This window comes from Tetrao urogallus (assembly GCF_951394365.1).
Source record: "Tetrao urogallus genome assembly, chromosome: 4".
NCBI classification, from domain to species: Eukaryota; Metazoa; Chordata; class Aves; order Galliformes; family Phasianidae; genus Tetrao; species Tetrao urogallus.
The window spans coordinates 11,681,180-11,700,858 of NC_136817.1; the positions used below are offsets into that span (position 1 = coordinate 11,681,180).

General features: G+C 46.0%; 1 protein-coding gene across 1 annotated transcript in view; it reads right to left on the minus strand.

Annotated features, from left to right (window-relative positions):
* The window catches only part of ZNF827 (zinc finger protein 827), a gene marked incomplete at both ends in the record, with an annotated part of 103,447 nt that extends 86,562 nt beyond the window's left edge, over positions 1-16,885 (minus strand). The window contains one exon of the mRNA XM_079534482.1: positions 16,843-16,885. Coding sequence (XP_079390608.1) covers positions 16,843-16,885 — 43 coding nt within the window. The remainder of the gene's footprint in view (positions 1-16,842) is intronic.
* Between the last annotated feature and the right edge of the window lie 2,794 nt (positions 16,886-19,679).

Below are 19,679 nucleotides of genomic sequence, written 5' to 3' on the forward strand. Positions count from 1 at the left end.
CAGGAGATCAACTGTTATTCCACAGCTGCATTCGAAAAGGGAATCAGCTTCAACGATCTTTGATGGTTCAAGTAGTTCACGTGCAAACCTACCCAGACACATTTCTTGCACCTGGCATGGCAGCATACCATTTGTTTCAGCACACATTTACCTTAGTGAGCTAATTTACCTGATAAGTTCAGCACAGCGATTACAAATTCTACTTTCCTTTAGTTATAAGCAAGTTTTAAATTTCCTTACAATTATTTCCAGTTGGTAAAAATTCATTTGTTTGTTCGTTTGTTTGCTCTAGATAGATGTTTATAGCAATAGGCTGTTTCAGTGAGTAAGCACTGAATACCAAAAGGTAACTGAGACACTGAAACATCCAAAATAAGAAGACTTAAACATGATTCTTCATGCTCATATTATTCTTACCATATAAAGAGTCAAGGCCTACCACACCAGCCTACCTCAGAAAGATCAAATTATTGTGGGAGATAATCACATAAATGCCAAACAGTCAGTATAGGAATCCATAATATTTTACTGCCATTCTTGAATGAAAATTAACTCCACGAGTAAGACAAGATTTTGTTCCTTGGGGAGGTCACAAATGAAGTGGGGTTTTTATTGTTGTTGTTTGTTTGTTCTTTGGTGTTTTTTGGGGGCTTTTTTTTTTTTTTTTTTTTGGAAAAATGGATAATTACACACAAATCTAGAACCTACAGGAAGCTCAGTTACTCATTTCTAAACAAATATATGATCTGTAGTCTGATTCCAGGCTATAGTCTTCTGTTATATTTTTGAGGCTGAAGACACCACAATCAAGATACACTTTTTTCCTGACAAGATGTGAGATTGCAGTTATCCTTGCCTCACAAAAGAAAAGAGAGTGAAGGAGGGAAAACTGCAGTCAGAATAAGCAATCGCCATGAGCTCAAGCACTGAAATACACCTGCATTCTCAAATCCACCAGCATACAATTTTGTTTAGGTGTTATAAAAAACAGGATCCATTCACTTGGACATTTCTGCTTGAGAAATGGAAGGATCATACTATGTTACTAAGAAACCTAGAAGAAAGAAAGAAAAAAAAAGAACCACCACCTCAGTTCTTTTTATCGATGGACTTCAAGAAAAGGGGCTGGGAACACAGGAATGACCATGGAACTAGCCAATAATTTGACACATGACCCAGAATAAAAAGCTCAGAAATAGAGGAATTCTATGTATTTTCAAAGAGATTAGCTTCTGCCTTGCATAGCAGAACTAAGACCATCAGAATTTTTTTCGGCATGTCGTGCAATGCCTTTTCGGTGCTGTGGTGATCAATCTCCAAGAAAAAGACTTTGCATAACACAGGGTTTAAAAGACCTATCTGCTAAATGGATAGCTCAAGGCATCTAGCCTGCCCATGATAAGGTGTGTGGGATGGCATAACTAAGTGAGAGCGAAGGTGTGCTAATGGGGCCATTCAACCTGCTGCCCTGAGATATGCTGCAGAGTCACAACACACTTGAAATCTTATGACAATGAGTCAGGGATCATTGAGGTAAAAGAAGAAGGCAAGAACTCAAGGGGAATGCTTCAAAGGAATTAAGGAGTTATCCTCCAAGAAGGCAACAAGGCCAGCTAACCGGCTGAAGTGCTTCTACACCAATGCAATGCAACTTGGGAAACAAACAAGAGAAGCTGGAAGCCACTGTGCTATTAGAAAACCACGATGTAGTTGCCACCACTGAAACCTGGTGGGATGACTCCTGTGACTGGAGTGTGGCTATTGGTGGCTAGAAGCTGCTCAGGAAGCAGAGGCAAGGAAGGAGGGGAGGAGGAATCACCCTCTACATTTGGAAAGGAAGAGAGTATGAAGAACTATCCCACAATGGCCATAACCAAGTTGAAAGCTTATGTGTGCGAGTAATAGACTGTGGTAACAAAAAGAGCCCTGTGGTTTGTGTCTGCTATAGACTACCTGATCAGGTAGAACCTGCTGATGAAGCTTTCCTCCTCCAGCTACAGGAGGTGTTGCAATCTCAGGCTCTTGTCCTACTAGAGGACTTCAGCCACCTTGACACCCGCTGCAAAAGTTGCACAGCAAGCGGGAGGCAATCCAGGAGGCTCCTGGAATATACTGAGGATAAGTTCTTGAGCCAAGTAATAGATAGCCCCATCAGGGGAGATGCAAGACTGGACCTGCTGCTCATCAGTGTAAGTGAACTGATTAACAACTTCAGCATTGGAGGCTGCCTGGGCTGTAAAAATGAGGGGTGGTGGAACTCAATATCCTGATGGATATCAGACAAACAAAGACTAAAATCAGGATGCTTAATTTTAGGAAAGCCAAATTCCAGCTCTTCAGGGGGTTAGTCAACAAAACCCCCTGGGAATCAAGGACAAAGGAACGGAGAGGAGATGCAGCAAGTGAGGAAGGGATGGCAAGAGACCAACATTGTCAAATCCAGGGCCTGTTGGTCAAAATGGAAGAAGAAAATGCATAGGTAGTGGAAGCAGGGACAGGTAACCTGGGAGATGCTGCTAGGCTGTGATGGACTGGGTCAGGAAGGCCAAGGCCTAACTGGAACTGGACTTGGCAAGAGATGCAAAGAACAAGAAAGACATCAACCAGGTACATCAACCAGAAAGGCAAAGTCTAAATAGGTGTACTTCTCCTCTCTCCCTCAGCGAACAGTATAGGCAGGATAGTAACAACAGACAAGGAGAAGGTTGAGATACTCAACTTTTTTGCCTCAATTTTCACTGGCAACTGCTCCTCATACACCCCTCAAGCTAATGGTTCAGAAGGTGGGGACTGGGGGAGCAATGTACCTTCCACTGTAAGCAAAGATTAGGTTTGTGACCACCTGAGGAGCCTGAACATCCAGAAGTCTATGGATCCTGAAGAGATGCATGTCAGAGTCTGAAGGAATTGGTTGATGTAGAAATCAAACCATTCTCAATATTTGAAAAGTCACGGCAGTCAGGTTAAGTCCCTGGTGACTGGAATAAAAGGCAATGTCACCCATTTTTAAGAGGGGTAGAAGGACAACCCAGGTTAACTACTAACCTGTCAGTCTCTCCTCTGCGCTGGTAAAGATCATGAAATAGATCGTCCTGAAAGCTATGTTGAGGCACGTGGAAGACAGGGAAGACAGAATTGGACCAGATGACCTTTAAGGGTCCCTTCCAACTCTATGGATTCTATGATCTTAAAGCAGTTATATACTTCTTGGTTCTCAGTGGTATCTCACAAGGTTTTGGCAAACACGAAGAAAATACGGAAACGCACCCTTATGGGTGTTACCTTTATGCAGTGAGCACTTCACGAGTAGTTATTGCAGAACTGAAGTAGGACATTAAGCATGAACAGTACAGTTTCACTGATTTTATTACGTAAGATCTAGGTGCCCAAAAAGAGTTGGAAAGCTTTGCTTTTTAATCTTCATTTCACTTGGTAACAGACAAAATTTGTGGCTTACTTTATTTTGCATATCTGTGTCCTCCGTATTTGAAACACCTCTATAAACTGTCTGCTCTTACTCACTCAGTGCCTTCATCAGCTAACAATTCATCTTAATTAAGGCCTGCACCTGCCCTGCCACCTCCCAGAACTGGCTGCAGTGATAGCTGTCTCAATTCTTTACTGCAGCAGAGTGCATCTTCATTGCCTGAAATGTACTGCAAGCCTCAGCACAGACACCATCCCAATGACAGAAAGCAGGCACAAAAATCTTTACATGTTCCAAACAGTTTTGAGCAGACAAGAATAAAGAGTTTGGTTTATGGTGCATATTATTATAACATTGGTTTACTCTTCAGTATGTCAGCTCATTTTAGCATGGTTATTCATTTAAAACTGACAAGGTTGCCACAACAACATGATTTTAGTCATCCTTGAAGTTGGAAAGGAAGTGCATGAGAAGCTGTGAGTGTCAAATTCATCCCACAAAATGGGCTGACCAAAGTGAGGAAAGTGTTCAAGAACGCCACTTTGTTGCACACAAACAATTTGACACAAAGATAAATAACTTCCCGATCACAACAGTAATTTAGCATTATTGCTTACGCACAGTGCTAAGTTCATGAAAAGTTCTCAAAATACCCAAAAGACTGAAATTGATCTAGAAGCACCAAGGAAAATCCACAAAGCACCTCTGCTCTCAGCTGCGCTGTGGAGGGCAATTTCAAACTCTTCTAAGGAATAGACCGTTGACCAAAAGGCTAATCGAGGCACCAAAGCTTCACAGGCTGATTACCTGATCCTTCAACCATTCATTTTAAGAGGTGCCCTCATGTGTTGTACACACCATATAGAATCGGTACCCTTAAGCCATCCAGAGTAAATTTACCATAGCTACCACTATGTTGTAAGGAAAAGAAAAAAAAAAAACCTGCTAAGGTTGATAAATCAGTGAATTATCTGCTTCCTTGACTCTTGTGTAGATTTTTTTAACTTTACATTACTAGAACCAGTACACGAGAAGACGATCTGTATGTTGGCAAAACCAACTGTTTAAATTAGCAGGAAATGCTTAATTACTACAAATAAGATTAAAACAATCTTATTAAAAAATAATAACAATAATTCTGAACAGCAAAGTCATAGCTCCAGAAAATAAAGCTCCCCCACTATCATTATTTGAGGCCAATGACTCCACCTTTACTTCGGTCTTGCTTTCTGCTTTGATAAAGCAATTTGAAAATAGAATCATAGAATCCTTAGAGTTGGAAGGGACTTTTAAAGGTCACCTAGTCCAACTCCTTTGCAATGAACAGGCACATCCACAGCTCAATCAGGCTGCTCAGAGGCCCCTCCAGCCTAGCCTTGAATGCCTCCAGGGACAGGGCTTCTACCTCATCTCTGGGCAATCTGTTCCAGTGCTTCAGGACGCCCACTGTAAAAGACTTTCCTTATACCCAACCCAAATCTGTCCTCTTAAAGCTTGAAACCATTTCTTCTTGTCTTTCTCAGCGTCTTCTTGTAGGAGAGGTGTTCCATCTCTTGCAAAGTTTCCGTGGCCCTCCTCTGGACATGCTCCAACAGGTCCGTGTCTTTCCTGTACTGAGGACTCCACATCCACATGCAGCACTCCAGGTGAGGCCTCACCAGCACACAGGGGTAGAATCACTTCCCTTAGCCTGCCAGCCATGATTCTTTTGATGCAGTCCAGGATACAGTTGATTTTCTGGGCTGCAAGGGCACATTGCTGGCTTGCGTCCAGCCTGCTATCCACCAGTACCCCCAGGTCCTTTTTGGCAAAGCTGTGCTCAATCCCTTTGCCTCCCAGCTTGTATTGATTAGCGGGGGTTGCCTTGACTCAAGTGCAAGGCCTTGCACTTGGCTTTGCTGAACCTCAAAGACATTCTCCTGGACCTACTGCTCAAGCCTGTCTAGGTCTCTCTGAATAGAATTAGTTTCCTGTACCTTTTGGAAGACATAGTCAAGTTCTGAAATAGAGAAGGGGAGAACTCCCACCAGATACAACAGTGTAAGCCCAGCATGATTTCAGTACTCACGGAAACCCCTTTAGAAAGCTTTGAAATCACTGGGAAAAACAAACAAACAAACAAAAAACCATACAGCAACATTCAGCACATACCTAGCCATTTCAAGGAGCATATTTTCTATTTTTTCGGCTTACCTCTAGTTCCTCTGAGGGAAAATTGCTATCCACATGCATTACTTCAGCCATTGGTGCCTTGGTTTACCTGAGAAATTGCTATATGCATCTTTCCTACAGTACATCTAATTCCAATACAAGCTCACTTTCAGGCTGACACTAATTTTTGTCAGACCATGTATACTGAGCACAACAGGCTGTCTGGCTCCCCGATTTGTAGTCCTATGTACTACACCAACACAAGAGAAGAGATGGAAACAGTATTTCCTTGTCTCTCATGCACAAGGTAGCTCTCGAGAGCACCTTCCTACGTCTAATCACTACTGCAGTGCACAGAAATCCAGCAGACACTCACATGAAAAAATATTTAGAGTCTTACAGAAAAACATGCTACTTCTAGTCTGCTTTCTGCATGACCGCTGGCTCTAACATCTCAAGCAAAGCCAACAACGTCTGAATAGTACAAATGACAGCATTAACTTTTCCTCTTGTCTTCCCCAGGTTTAAAGGCATAGTATGTCTTCTACTGAACCAGCTCCAAAAAGCTTTTCATTATATTCTGCAACTATCAGTAGCCTTCATTGATAAAGTAGTAGCACTACCAAAATGAAAAACAGATATTGCTCTATTTTCTTACATGCATGAAAATGCTGACCATTCTCTCCAGCTGATCTCGAAATCTTACCATAAATACTGATTGGCAAAAAAAAAGAAAAAAAAGAAGAATCATTATCAGTGATTAAAGCAGTGATTACATCACGAGTGGTTTTAGAGCTAAAGGAGGAAAACTCATCTTCATCAATGTAGTAGTGCTACACTGGAATAAAAAGAAGAGATATCTGTTAAGTTCTCTTCCAACAGGTGAGAAGAATCTCTGATGAGAACTTCTTGTTAAACTATTAGAAAAAGAAGGAAAAAGAAAAAATAAAAAAAAAAAGAAACAAGAATCCAAAAAGCCGGACACTTCTTGTCTATAGACCATCCCACTGAGCCTCCATACACCATCACAAACAGCCCAGATAGCTCTATCACGGAGTCTAGATCTCTTATTTGCAAAAAATATTACAAGCTATGTAGTTGTTACGTACACACTAGGAAAACAGCAAGAAAATAAATCTTGCTTGCTGAAGGCAAGTTTTCATGTCCTGAGCACAAAATTAACCCAGTTGGCTCCTAAGAAAGAAAGGAGAAAACTGCCTGTGCTGTACATTTTGACTTGTGCTTTGACTTTCTGCTCAGCTCAGTATTTCCTTCTCTGAGTACAAATAAAACAACTTCACAACGGCCCCAGTGGCAAAAGCAAATCCTTCCACTCAACTGAGAAGAGTCACTACATCTACACGCTCAATAATCCAGATGCTTCTGTTCAGTCTATACACAGGAGCTGTAAGTATATGGTAAAGGAGGAATGCAACACGAGCCTTTACAGCTCTCTGTTTCTCCCGTGTTTCCCCTGTGCAATGAGAACTTCACCTGGGAAGGCCAAGACAACTTGCTCAACATTTGCACTGCCCCAACAGCGCAAGGGCGATCAGAGCAAATCTGCAAAGGCGGCCCACTGTTACTGAGAGGCACTAAGCTCTGTTTTTCAAAATTAAGTTAAACGGAACTCAGAAAAGTCATCTTAGATTATCATAAATATTGAATTTGGGAAGGTTGTGACAGCAAATACTGTGAACTTTATTTCCCCTTTATAAAGTACCTTAAGAGAAAACCTGATGGTAACTATTCAAAACACTGACTCCTATAAAAACGCTGTTAAAATAGGCCAAATTGTTGCTTTAGAACACATTTACAAAGGTTGTTCTTCAGTAAAATCAAGGAGACAACAAACAGAAATTCCTACGTTACTAAAATACGTAAGCCGTAATAAAGAAAACCAAGGAAGCCTCACATCAAGCTGCTGCAACATCTTCAACTACCCCTATCATGTCTACAGCTCCTGCCAAGGGGCACAGAGTGGAAGCCCCCAAATGGTATGCATGTCAATGGTCAAGCACTGCAGGTGAGAACAGACAGCACACCTAATCTAACGAAGATCAGTTTTTAGCTAATTTCTGTTTATTTCTGGGATATGCAGATTCTCCAATTTTCTTTTTTTTTTATTAAATGAGGGGCGCATTGTTTAAGTTTTACTCTCCTCCACTACTCACCTGAGTGCTTTATGCACTTTAGCTTTCAGTCTGCCTCAGAAACAAAAGGCTTAGGGTTTAGATACTGAAATTATTCCTTCCTAAAAATGCCACAGGAATCTTGCTCCCTATAATTTACTACTTTCCTCACTCCCAAAGTCAGATTAAAACACGGCAAATTATATTCTCTGTTTCTCTAATTCCTCCCAGAAGGAAGATATTACAGTATCTAAGGGAAGCTTCAAGAACTGTTTGTTTTGTCGTGCTGTTTGCTACCAAAGACAGCTGCTTTCTTTGCCCCTGAGAGGATTGCTTGGGGTTAACGAGCAAAGCCAACCAAGAGAGGATTAGGAAGCTACTTGTAGGGGTAGGCTAACACAGAAACGATTCTTCCCATGCAGAATAGGAACTCCTCACTCTCAGACACACTAAGTCAGTGGTCTTAATTCTCATGCAAGCACCAAATAAAAAGCGAACCTTCCTCAAAACTTAAATAAAATAAGGAGATTTAGGATTCTGTGCCAAACTCATTTTATAAGAAACTAATGCCATGGCTACTCAGGGCATGGGTCATTTCTATATTCTGCTCAGAAATTCAGCTAAAATTCAGAGGAATGGTGGAGGAGAAAGGGATGTTTCACACCTACTTCCAGCCCATCACTGGATTACGGGATTTGATTTTTTACTGGTTGAAGACTCCGTGGGCTTTACCAACAGTTTTTTTTGCAGGCTAGGAAATGCCTTCAAAGACAACAACTCCGATTCTCACGAGAGTATGTCCATGCTAAATAACACAGTGCTATGTAGTGATATCTGAACCAGCCTGAGAATACCCTGAAGCATTATGGCTGAATTAACCTGAGTAGACTGCTGTGATAACTGCCTCCCATACACAAGGTAGCTTTATTAGAGCGTGCTTTGTTATCTCAACATGGCATAGCGCTGTGCAGGAAGACGTATAAGCAATTATGGCGAGATCCATTTATACCTTATGGGCAATGTACAAGTACCTCAAGGTGGGCAGAATAGCCCCCTTCAGAGTTATTCTCTGTGCACAGAACTCCCTCTGGCAACACAGAATTGACAAAAGGATTATGTCAACCCTTCCCCTCCGGAACAAGGAGCAGGATGAGAGCCTGTGGGCAGCAGAAATTAGAGCAGCTCTAGGCTGTTACGCTTACACTGGTGCCTAAGAAGGGCTCCTCGTGGCCTCAAAGGGCTAGAAATACAAAGGTAGAAAAGTGAAGATTCTGCTTCAAACACAGATGAAATGAGTCCTGAGGCACCAGCTGCGGAGGTCTACATTTGACACAGCAGCCCACAAGGGGAGTGATTCCTGCTTCAGGAACGCAAGCAAACTCAAACAGCCTCAACACCTGCTGCTAGCTGGATCCAGCTGTCCAGTATTCTCTCTTTCCCTTACCTGCTCCTGACTGCACGATTATCTACTGCTACTTATTTCTGCTACTATTTTCATTTTTGAGAAAATAAATTCACCTAAGATGAATTATCATGGCTTATTTGTACTGCACGAGTCAAAACGAAGTGGCTTACAAAGAATTCCTGTTCATTAATAAAGTCACGCATGAGGATCACCCATTACGCAAAATTCACACTTGACAAAACCACCAATTTTTAAAGCATTTTTCTGAGAGTTACTTGCCATTTCTTTTAAGAACTCAACAGAATCCCCACTTCTGACAGCATGTTACAAACTCTATCAGATATCGAGATCCAGGACACATCCAAAACACCCGTTTAAAATAGGGAGCTATAGTTTTAAATTAAGTCTTCACCAAATCTTCTCCATTACAGAAACTTCCAGGTAAAACTTCTCAGTGGCCTTAAACAAGGAGGACGTAATTCTACTTATTTGCTTACAAAGCCTAGGGAAAGCAGAAAAGACATTCAAGCAGCAAATCTCAGATGAGGTCCTGCAGTTATAAACCCTTCTCGGGGGAGGGAGTCTCCAGAAGTAAAACCATGCTATCTAAAGGAATGATGACAGGAGCTTGCTTTAAGTTGCTGTGAATAATTTATTTCTGTCCTAGTGACCGTCCCAAACAAAAGAAATGAAACAGCGCAAATGTATAGAACCTAACTTCACTTTCTCAATCTGTTGGTTAAGTCAAGCACCACAAGACCTCTACTGCTTGGTAACCCTTTCATTTTTAATGCAACATATTTTAAGCAGCAGCTAAATCTGTAGTCTTGCATAACAACCTTTTTTTTCTTGGTCTACCGTACCGTCAGCATTAGTCATCCTTTCAGCCCCAACTTCCATTCCTATCACCTAAGCACTGAAAAGAACGAGGGAAATGACTGCTTATATGGTCCAGTTTTTCTCTCCTTACTACCTGCTTCTCAAAAAAAAACCCCAAAAACATAACCCTTCCATGATTCCCAGTTAACTGAACTTGCACTCTGTGCCAACTCTTAACACCTCTCTCAACCTGCAAAATCTAACAGGTTAGTTTAAGCATTAGGCTTAAGCCATGGGATTCTACTGTTCAGTGTAATTATACCACAAACATGAAATCCCTGGAAAGAGAAACTTTAAGCAATAGAGCTAACTAGAAAGCCTACACCTACAGGCCTAAACCAAGCACGCCTGTTGTTTAGGCTAACTGGAGTACCAGGTTGTAAACACCACTGAAGGCACACGAGGAGAAAAAAAATTCATCTTTGGGAGCATAACGGTTCCGTAGCTATGACACTGAGTTAGTCTCCAAAACCAAAAACTGAAAGAGAAGCTCTTCTGTGAATTTTTGGATACAAGTTACTGAATCCTGCATGAAATGAGCCACAGTTGTTGGGGTGTACGTGTGCAGGTATGCAGAGTAACGCTGACTGCACCCTGCAACATGCTTCCTTTGAACTCAAGTCTGGGTACAGCCTGAGTTTTAGAATTCAAATTAAAATTACTGGGGGAAAAAAAAATCCTTGGGGAAAGGGTTAGCAACCTTCTTGAGGTTATTTTTCCTTCAGCCCATATCGAGCCACATCATTTACTGTTGCTTATAGAAACAACTTTAAAATATGAAATAAAAAGTCAGGGGGAGAGAAAAAGAGAATCACTTGAAAACTGACAACCATTACGTACTGCTAGCTACTTTGAACTCCAAGATTTCTGCATACTGTTTTCATGAAACACATAACACTTCAGGCTCCATAAACCACAAAGGGGGGTTATATATGTAAATTCAAATGGTACACATCATAGTATCACGACTGACAAACTAGGCAAGAAAAAAATGGTAAACCAGAACAAAACATTACTTAGAAGATAAATTCATCAAGTATGACTCTGGATTAGTTTAACAGCTCTAACAGTAAAAGGATTCCAGGCACAAGCCAAATTAGCCCTTCCTAACCATCTGAACTAATGTCCATATTATGATTTCTTTGCAACGTGAAAGAAAAAAGGTCCTCTATATGGTGCTTCATGACAAATCATATGCCTAGCAAAGCTTCATGTTAGAAACCCTTTTAACTTCCAAAAAGTCCTCTTTTGTAGGTCATGCTCTCATTATCTTGCTCTGGGATCTTGTCTGATTAAATTATAGGAAATTACTAATACTTCACTTTGAACAGCCAGCTCCTCCTGGCTCTTCTTTTTTCTTTTTTTTTCTGTTAAACTTAATTCTTCCTATTTCTGCCTTCTTACATATGAAAAATACAACAATCGTGCTATAACAAAGATGAAGCTGTACTCTTTCTTTGTCCATTTTAAAACTGAAAAATAAAAAATGCATTGTCTACACGTTCTTACATTTCCCATTCTACTGCTCTACCTGTGGGCTTTCCTGCTTTGCCGACTAAGAAGCCTGTCTTTGTTTTATACATTTTTGTCCCTCTGCTCTCTCTGAAATTTAATTCATAAGATCTTAAACCTTAAGTAACTTAACGAGCACAACACCAATTCTTTGTTACTCCGATTCATACCTGAGTGAGATCTACTAATATTTCGTACCATCAGACAACACTAAGAGCCTACCACTGAATGACTTCAGACACTGACCACTGAATGACTCCATACAGACATTTCAGACGTCAGAAACAATCCCCATAAAGAGAGAAGCTATTTCTGAAAAGTCTATAATGAGACTTTGCTATAACGGAGTGAGACAAAATAAGAACAGTGTTTCCAGACAGAGTAATGTGGATGCTACTCCATCCAACTAAATGCCGCTGTTCATTTAAGAGGTACATAATAGTACCACCAGGACAACTACAATAATAGCAATGAAATTATTAACCTAATCATACTACGAATAATAATTTTCCCTACGTGGACCCTCTTGTCAACAGTGAGCTATATCATGATCCCTGCAGCGATGAGAGGTTAGAAATAGTAAATAGAAAATATGTTGAAAGCTTCCCCTTGTACAAGCAATGCCTGCTAGTAAGGTAATAAACACTGTTAAAAGAGAGGTTCCTGTTCCTGATAAAAACCCTTTGTCTCAAAGAAAAGCCAAATGCTGGTGAGGACTTTCTGACACTAGGAAGTCTTTTGAACCCCCCCAAACCCTCTCTCTCTTGCAGCCAGAAGGTATCACATAAAGCAAGCTGCAGAAATAAAAAAGGAGGAAGCTTTAAACCCCTCCTAATTCATCTCATTATCAGTATTTTCTTTACACTCTGATAATACAACCCAGCATTAAAAAACATAATAAAAAGTTTCATCATATCAAACATGATGAAACTTGCTTGTTTGTTTTGTATAGAAACATTAGAAAACTTCAACGCAGTATCTGGAATACCTAGCACCAAACTTAACCACAAAAGCAAGAAAAGTTATGCCCCCTCATAATCCAAATCCAGCTTCTGATAGTTAAACTAAGATTACGTCAGCGTTTTATCTCCATCTTCAACAGAAGACAGCCAACAGAAGCAGTAGCTCATCCTTCAAAACTCTGAATATAGCTTCTAATTGCCTGATGTGACAAACACAGGCTTGGTATAAATGATATTGTGGCATTCATTCACAAACAGCACTGCGCACAAACTTTTGGGACCGGACCAAACCTCAGGGAACAGTGATTGCTATGTTTGAGACAGTGTAGCGATCCAGATCCTGAACATCTACGTGCTATCTCAAAACTTCCCAAAACTTTTACTTCTCAGGCTGATCTCTTCCATGTCACGTATGTAAGGTGAGGAACTCTGAGAAAAGGAAGTAATAGCATGAGGTAGGATAGAACGTAAGGTGGTCAAGATAAGAAGAACAGAGGAAAACTGTATTTGTGAATGCATTTCCAAAGATTCTAACTGTACAGAGAAGAAAAAAATATTTAGATCTAAGCATTGAACAGCTGAAAGAGGAAAAAAAAAAAAAAAAAAAGCACAAAAAAGACCCCACCTATGACACACTAAGGAACAAATAAAGTTCCTTCAAACATGCCAATGAAAATGAATTGATTTGTCTGAGTACGGTGCATCCAAAAGTACTCATGAGACACATGTGCACTGAGTAAATTTTTAACTTATGAAGTTCTTTCAGTGCAAACTGAGGTGAGCTGCTCCAGTATTTCATTTGTATACCAAAGAGCCATTGTCTATCCAAGAATTCCTGAAGTTCTGACCTCATTCACTCCTACCTTAGATTAAAAAGGAAGCACTTTCTCTTATATTTCAGAATGCAAGTGAAGACTATCCACCAGCATCAGTGACTAAAGATTTCCAAAAATTACACTTCTTTGCATGCAGAAGCTCCAGCTGCAATTCATGTTCTCAGTGGAGTTTCCTATGGCCCATCCACGCAACTGAAAGCTGGGGGTCACTCTGCTGGGAGCAGGGCCCTTAACCAAACGACCTCCTAAGGACCCTTCCAAGTTGAACTGTGTTGTAAACAACTCCAGTAACTGTGAGCTCAACTTTAACTCTGTCCTTTTAAGCAAGTAGTATTAATGCATCTAATGAAATCAACTCTTATTCTCCCTCAGCTACCTAAGTGTCAGCATCTTGCAACTCGCTTGAAACTCAGTTACATTGTTGTAATGGTCCCTTACATCTCAAACAAACCCTTAAGGTAGAAAATTGCTTTACCAGAGCAGGTGTTTTGGTGGTGCCATCTTCTTTTGGGAAATTATCTCGAAACTTACAGAAGTTATCAAATAAAGCCAATGAACAGAAGTGTCCAATATACAGAAAAGATAAAATCAGGGTCCCCGTGGGCAGCAGCTGCATACCATCGTACCACGTTCTTCAGATGCACGTCAGCGTACACAATTTGTAAGAAATGAAATAAGGCCCAGAGATCCTGAAAACACTACTTTCTACCCGAGCTTCTATAGAGCCCATAGGGTCAAGCATCAGCTTATTTATAGCCCCACGTTACTAAGCTGTTCAGTGTAACAATGCCTATTTGCTTTCCCAGCCACTGCAAGAGCATCCAAATTATCAGGAGATAGTGCAGGATACCACGTGCACCAAAAGCGCTCACACAGGCACCGAGTGCACCACAGAGCAGTCCTGCACCAGCAGCGACCTGTGGCACAGCTCCGGGCTCAAGCGCAGCGCCAAACCCAGGCTGGGGCAGAACTGAGGCTCAACGCAACCTGAGTCATCTTCTGGATGTGCAAGCAGGCTCCCTGTTCTAATGCTATCATTAACACCTAACAACAAAAAGTATATGCAACCTAAGAAAATACATGGCTAAAACCTTCAGGAATTGTAGGGGGGGAAAAAAGGTGTATTTTTCACAAAACGTCCATTAAAGAAACACATTACAAAAAAACCAACCAGCCCCAAACCCACCGCTCATACCATTTGCACACCGAGCGCAATGGGTTCCAGGCCATCCTCTGAACGTGCAGGGCTGCAGGCTGCATCTGCATTCCTACAATTCTTCCTTATTTACCCAACATGTTATTATCATATTTTTGTCAGAGGAGAGCTTTTAATTCAACGCAATCGGGCCATAGGAGAAATCTAAATAAATACAACCCACTAAGAAGTACCATCAGCGTGGGACACAGCGAGCATGCTTCACACATCAGGAAAAAAAAAAAAACAACCCAACACCTCTCGTGAATTGAACTAAAAAATTCAGCCAAAAGAGCCGCAAACGAGGCCGTGCATTTAAGAAACAAAATAAACACGGCGCCCGTTTCGCACAACGCAGACGATTGTCCCTTCGCTCAGAGAAGGCCGCGACTTTTCCTGGCGCGGCGGTCAGGAGGTCGGGGCCGCGGCGAGCCCGAGACGCAGCCCGCGGGCGGGGGCAGCGCAGCGCCGGAGCCGAGCCCGGCAGGCAGTGCACGGCAGCGCGAGCTAAAATGGAGCCCGGGCTGCGTGTCAGCCCGAGAGGCGGGCAGAGGGCAGCCGCGCGGGGCAGGGCAGGGGCAAGGTCAGCCGCCGCGCCGCCCGTGGGGCCCGCCCCGCAGCCTCCTACGGGCCGAGGAAATCCCCCCCCCCCTCCCCGCCGCGCCCCCGCTCACAGGGGGCTCCGGGCGGCGGCGCTGCACGCCCCCCCCCCCCCCCCCTCCCGCCCACTCCCCCCGGGAGGCCCCCGCGCCGCCGGGCGAGGCCTCGCGCTCCCGGGCTTGGCCCCTGCCCCCGCCCGCCGGGCGCTGCAGAGGCGGCGCCGCCGCCGCCCCCGTGCCGGCCTCGCAGTGCGCGGGGAGCAGCGCACGGGGCCGCCGACTGCGGCGGGCGGAGCGCGGCAGGGCTGCACGGGGGCGAAAGGAGAGAGAAGGGATGAGGGGAAGGAGCGAGGAAGGGAAAAGGAGGAGGTGGAGAAAAATCGATAAAAAGCGCAACTCGAACCTTCCTCAAACCAGCGAAAAGAAAACGGGGAGAGATATATTCGCCGGGCTGCGAGTGCCGCCCCCCGGCCTGGCCCCCGTGCCTCCGAACGGCGGGTTCGGGGCAGCGCTGCCCCTATCGCTCGGAGCCGCACCGCACCGCGCTCCGCCCGCAGCGGCGCCCCCCGGCAGCGACAGGGCCGGGGCCGCCGCGCTGAACTCCCGCTGACCGAGTCCTCGGCCCCGCCGTGCCCCCGGCCTCGCGCGAAGAGCGCCCTCCGGGCAGATGCGCCGGAGACGGTCAAATGACCCCCGGCAACCACCCCCTGCTCGCCTCAAGGCACCCCCGGGGCCAGGCAGGGGCAAGGTATTTTTAGGTCCCCTCCCCTCCATCTCTCCCTCAATAGCTGCCGAGCGCTTAATGCGGGCAGGGAGGGGGCGGGGGGGGGGGGGGGGTTAGGGGAGGATGAAGGAGAGCGGGAGAAAAGTTAACTGTTTTGCAAAGAGGGGAGAAAATAGGAAGGAGGGGGCAGGGAGCGAGAAGCAGCAGGGCAGGGGGAACCGCGTTGGGGATGCAAGCGTGAGCGTGCACGCGGGGTGCCCGCAGGCGGGAGCGGCGGGATGCACTTTAGCCCTGTGCTCTGCTGCTGGCGGCTGGGGCAGCGCCGCCGGAGCCCCCGATCCGCCGCAGCCAGCGGCAGCCCCGCGCGCGCCGCCGCCTCTCCCCGTTCCGCGGAGACCTCGCCGTTACGGGCCGCCTCGCCGCCGCCGCCCCCTCCCCCGCCGGTCCCGGCTCCCGTAGGGACGGCTGCGGGGTCGCTGCGGTTGCCTCCCCCCCCCCTTCCCCCCACAACCCAACCCCCCTTCCGCCGCCGGCCCCGGGGGGCCGTGCCCACCTCCCCACCCCGCCGCAACCTTTAGCCGCGGACAGACCTCTCGGCCGGTTCCACGCGAGCCGCCGGCAGCCGCTTCCCCGCTCGCCGCCCTCCCCTCCGGTGCGAGCCCCCCTCCCCACCCCGTTAACGGCACCCCCTCCCTCCGGCCCCTAAGAGCCCCACGCCGCCCCCCCAGAGCACAAATGCACAATCACGGGCGGGGGGAGGGAGGGGGAGGAAAGGGCGAGGGACGCGAAGAAAGAAGGGGGGAAAGGAGAGAGAGAGGAAAAATTAAAAGGGCACAAGGCTGTTCATCACCAACATGGCTGCCTGAGCTCAGACCTAAAAGAGGAATAACCCAGGCTGTGTCTTTGTCAGTTTCACCTCTGTAACCCTAAACTAATGCGCGAAACGGCGGAGGCGGCTGCAGAGAGGAAGGAGACGGGGAGAGGAGGAAGGAGAAAATGGCAAAAAGAGGGGGCACTTACGTGAAGAGAGGCGCTTGGGCTGCTCCTGCTTCCTCCTGGGCATTTTCCCCCTTTTTTTCACATTCTCCTCCTCTGTTTAACGGGAGATCAAACACGAGCGGGAGGGGGGGGGGCACGGACGGGCACAAAGCCGGGCCCCCCGGGGGAGCCGCCGGCCGGGGCGGGCTTTCCCTCTCCGCCGGGGGAGCGAGGGCTGCAGCCGGCGTCCCCGGAGCCGCCGCGGAGGGCTCTCTCCCCCCGCGCTCCCTTTCTCCCTCCTCTCCCCCCGAGCCGGCCGTGCACCTGGCTTGTCCCCGCTCGCCGCGTCCCCCGGCGGCCGGGGCCGCGCTCCCGGCGGGCGCCGTGCGGGGCCGAGGGCTGCGGTGGCAGCGCCGAGGGCTGCGCCCGCCGGCCCCTAACTGACACTAACGCGGGATCAAAGGGCAGCGGCGGCGGCGCTCGCGGCGCGCCCGCGGGCGGCGGGAGGCAGCGGGGACACGCGCACACACACACAGAGCCCGGCGGGCGGGCACACGCGCGCGCACGCGGCAGAGCAAAGGGGAAGGTGCCCCCGTGCCCGGCGGGGCGCGCGGAGGATGCGCTGCTCCGGTCCCGCACACATTCGCTCCTCGCGGAAAGAGAGGGAGGGGAAGGAAAGGAGGTGTGAGGGGCTCGGGCGTTCGCGCCGTAATGCCCTCGCGGAGTAGGTGGGAAAGAAAATAACGGCAGGCACGCTTTTTTGGAAAATATTAAGGCGTTTTGTCATCCCGCGATAGAAAAGCAAAACTGTAATTTTGCCGTCCGACCCCCCCCTCCCACCCCCCCCGGCGTTGCTCCCTCCACAGAGCACGCGGGAAGAAGGGCTCGTTTAAACCGAACTGGAGCAGCGCGAGGGGGCGGCGGGAAGAAAGAAGATGCACAGCCGCCAGCCCAGGGAGTGCGCGACGCGGGCCAGGAGGGCCCGGGCAGGGCAGGGGTTCTGCTGTGCACGTGTGGGACGCGTTTGGCAAACGGGAAGATGAACTGGGCACGGATAGCACAGCTCCTGGAGAAGGGGGGAGGGAAGGAAACAGATCAGGTCACCTCTCATGGTTGGTTTCACTGCTACACGGCTCTCCTACACGCACACAGTAACCTATGCCTCTGACACGCACCTTCCCGCTGTAATGCAGGGATGCACAAAGCTCCATCCTGAAGCAACGCCAGATGCGTTCTGAGCCCCATACAGCAGCTTTCTTTAACCAATACATAACTTTCATTACTTCACAAACCACATGCATCTCCTCAAAGACAGACATGAACATGAGGAAAAAACAGAAAAGGAATTGGGTCCGACTGAAGCCCAGAAGTACCTGGTGCAAGGGAAGCGTTCTCTGTGACTCGCAGTCATTTGGATAGAAGTTCACGCAGAGGTTGTTAATGATTTAAACTCAAAGTTGTTACTACAATTGAAGTAAAATGATTTGAAGCGCGGCTGCTTCGTACAGCTCTCACTTTGTGCAGGGAAACTTTGAACTTAGCAGAATACATAATCAAAATCATGAGTCAGATGTTGCAAAACTAAAGAAGTGCATTCTTCTCGCACGTATACCTATGAGATTTGTTGCATTTGACAATCGGACCCATCATTTTCTCACATCAGGATTTATCCCAACTTCAGAACACTTTCTAAATCAACAACTGCTGGGGAGAACACAGAGCAGCAGATAGGCAGCCCACCTGATAAGCCTTTACTCCTTACACTCAGCCACCTCACATTAGAAAGGCTCCAAACAACACTGCCATTTTACAGCACAGTTCCCTGCTCCACACGGGAAAAAAAAACAAAAAAAAACAACAAACAACCCTAAATAACATTTAAAAGATTGTATGTACAATAGCATCACACGATCATTAACACATCATTCTGGCTAAAAACCACACATATGGGTGACACTTCTAAGAAAGAACGCACACCTGCTGGTTACAATTGGTTTGCCATCTGACAGTATAGTTTCATCTTCACAGGGAGATTAATTTTAATCCAATGCATGTAACTGATTGATATCCCAACAGCCACCTTATACTTCCTCATGATCAAGTGTAACAGAGAAAATTCTCTCAGGACAGCGAATCCCCTATTTGCTTTCAGTCCTCCACATTGTGCTGTTTTGGAGATTTGTGTTGATAATAACCTAAAAAAATATCAGAGGCTTTATTTTTAACTCTAGCTCACAAACCCCAATTTTGACACGTTGGGACTTCAGCAGTGTAACTTTGCTAACTTCAGAAGGGTTGCAGTGCTAAACCCTTCTTCATTATTATGTTTTCACTAAACACCAATGGCAGGGTTTTGAGCCAGGCCAGCTGTGCACACCCCAGACCTGCAGCTGCCTGAGCACTGCTCTCAGTGCAGGAGGCTGCAGCAGCCCCATGCTATTACCCACTGCTGCTGCAACAGCCCTTCTTCAGGTGCTCTGTGAGAACAGCACACGCTGCTTTCTGCATCATCACTCTTCCCACCCTCTCTTCCTCTTGCATTTCTCACGTAAATGAATGCTGACAGTGTCAGCGTTAATTTATAGCATGTTAATTTTTTCCTCCATCATTTGAATCCGCCTTCAGGGGAGTTAAGGTGGCTGCAGCAATGACACTGTGAGAACACAGCTCTTTACAAGTGCCATAGGAACCGGCAAGTGACAGCAGCACCAAACCTCTGAAGATGACCTGAGGTCCAACCAATGTCCCAAAAGTTTGATATAGAGTTCAGAGGGCCAAACCTTTAGCCTGTCCTCCAGCAAAATAAATCCCAATGGCTGAACAAACAGGTAGAAGCTTGATATGCTCCAGCTTTAAGTAGTTTCTAATCCCATGCCTGG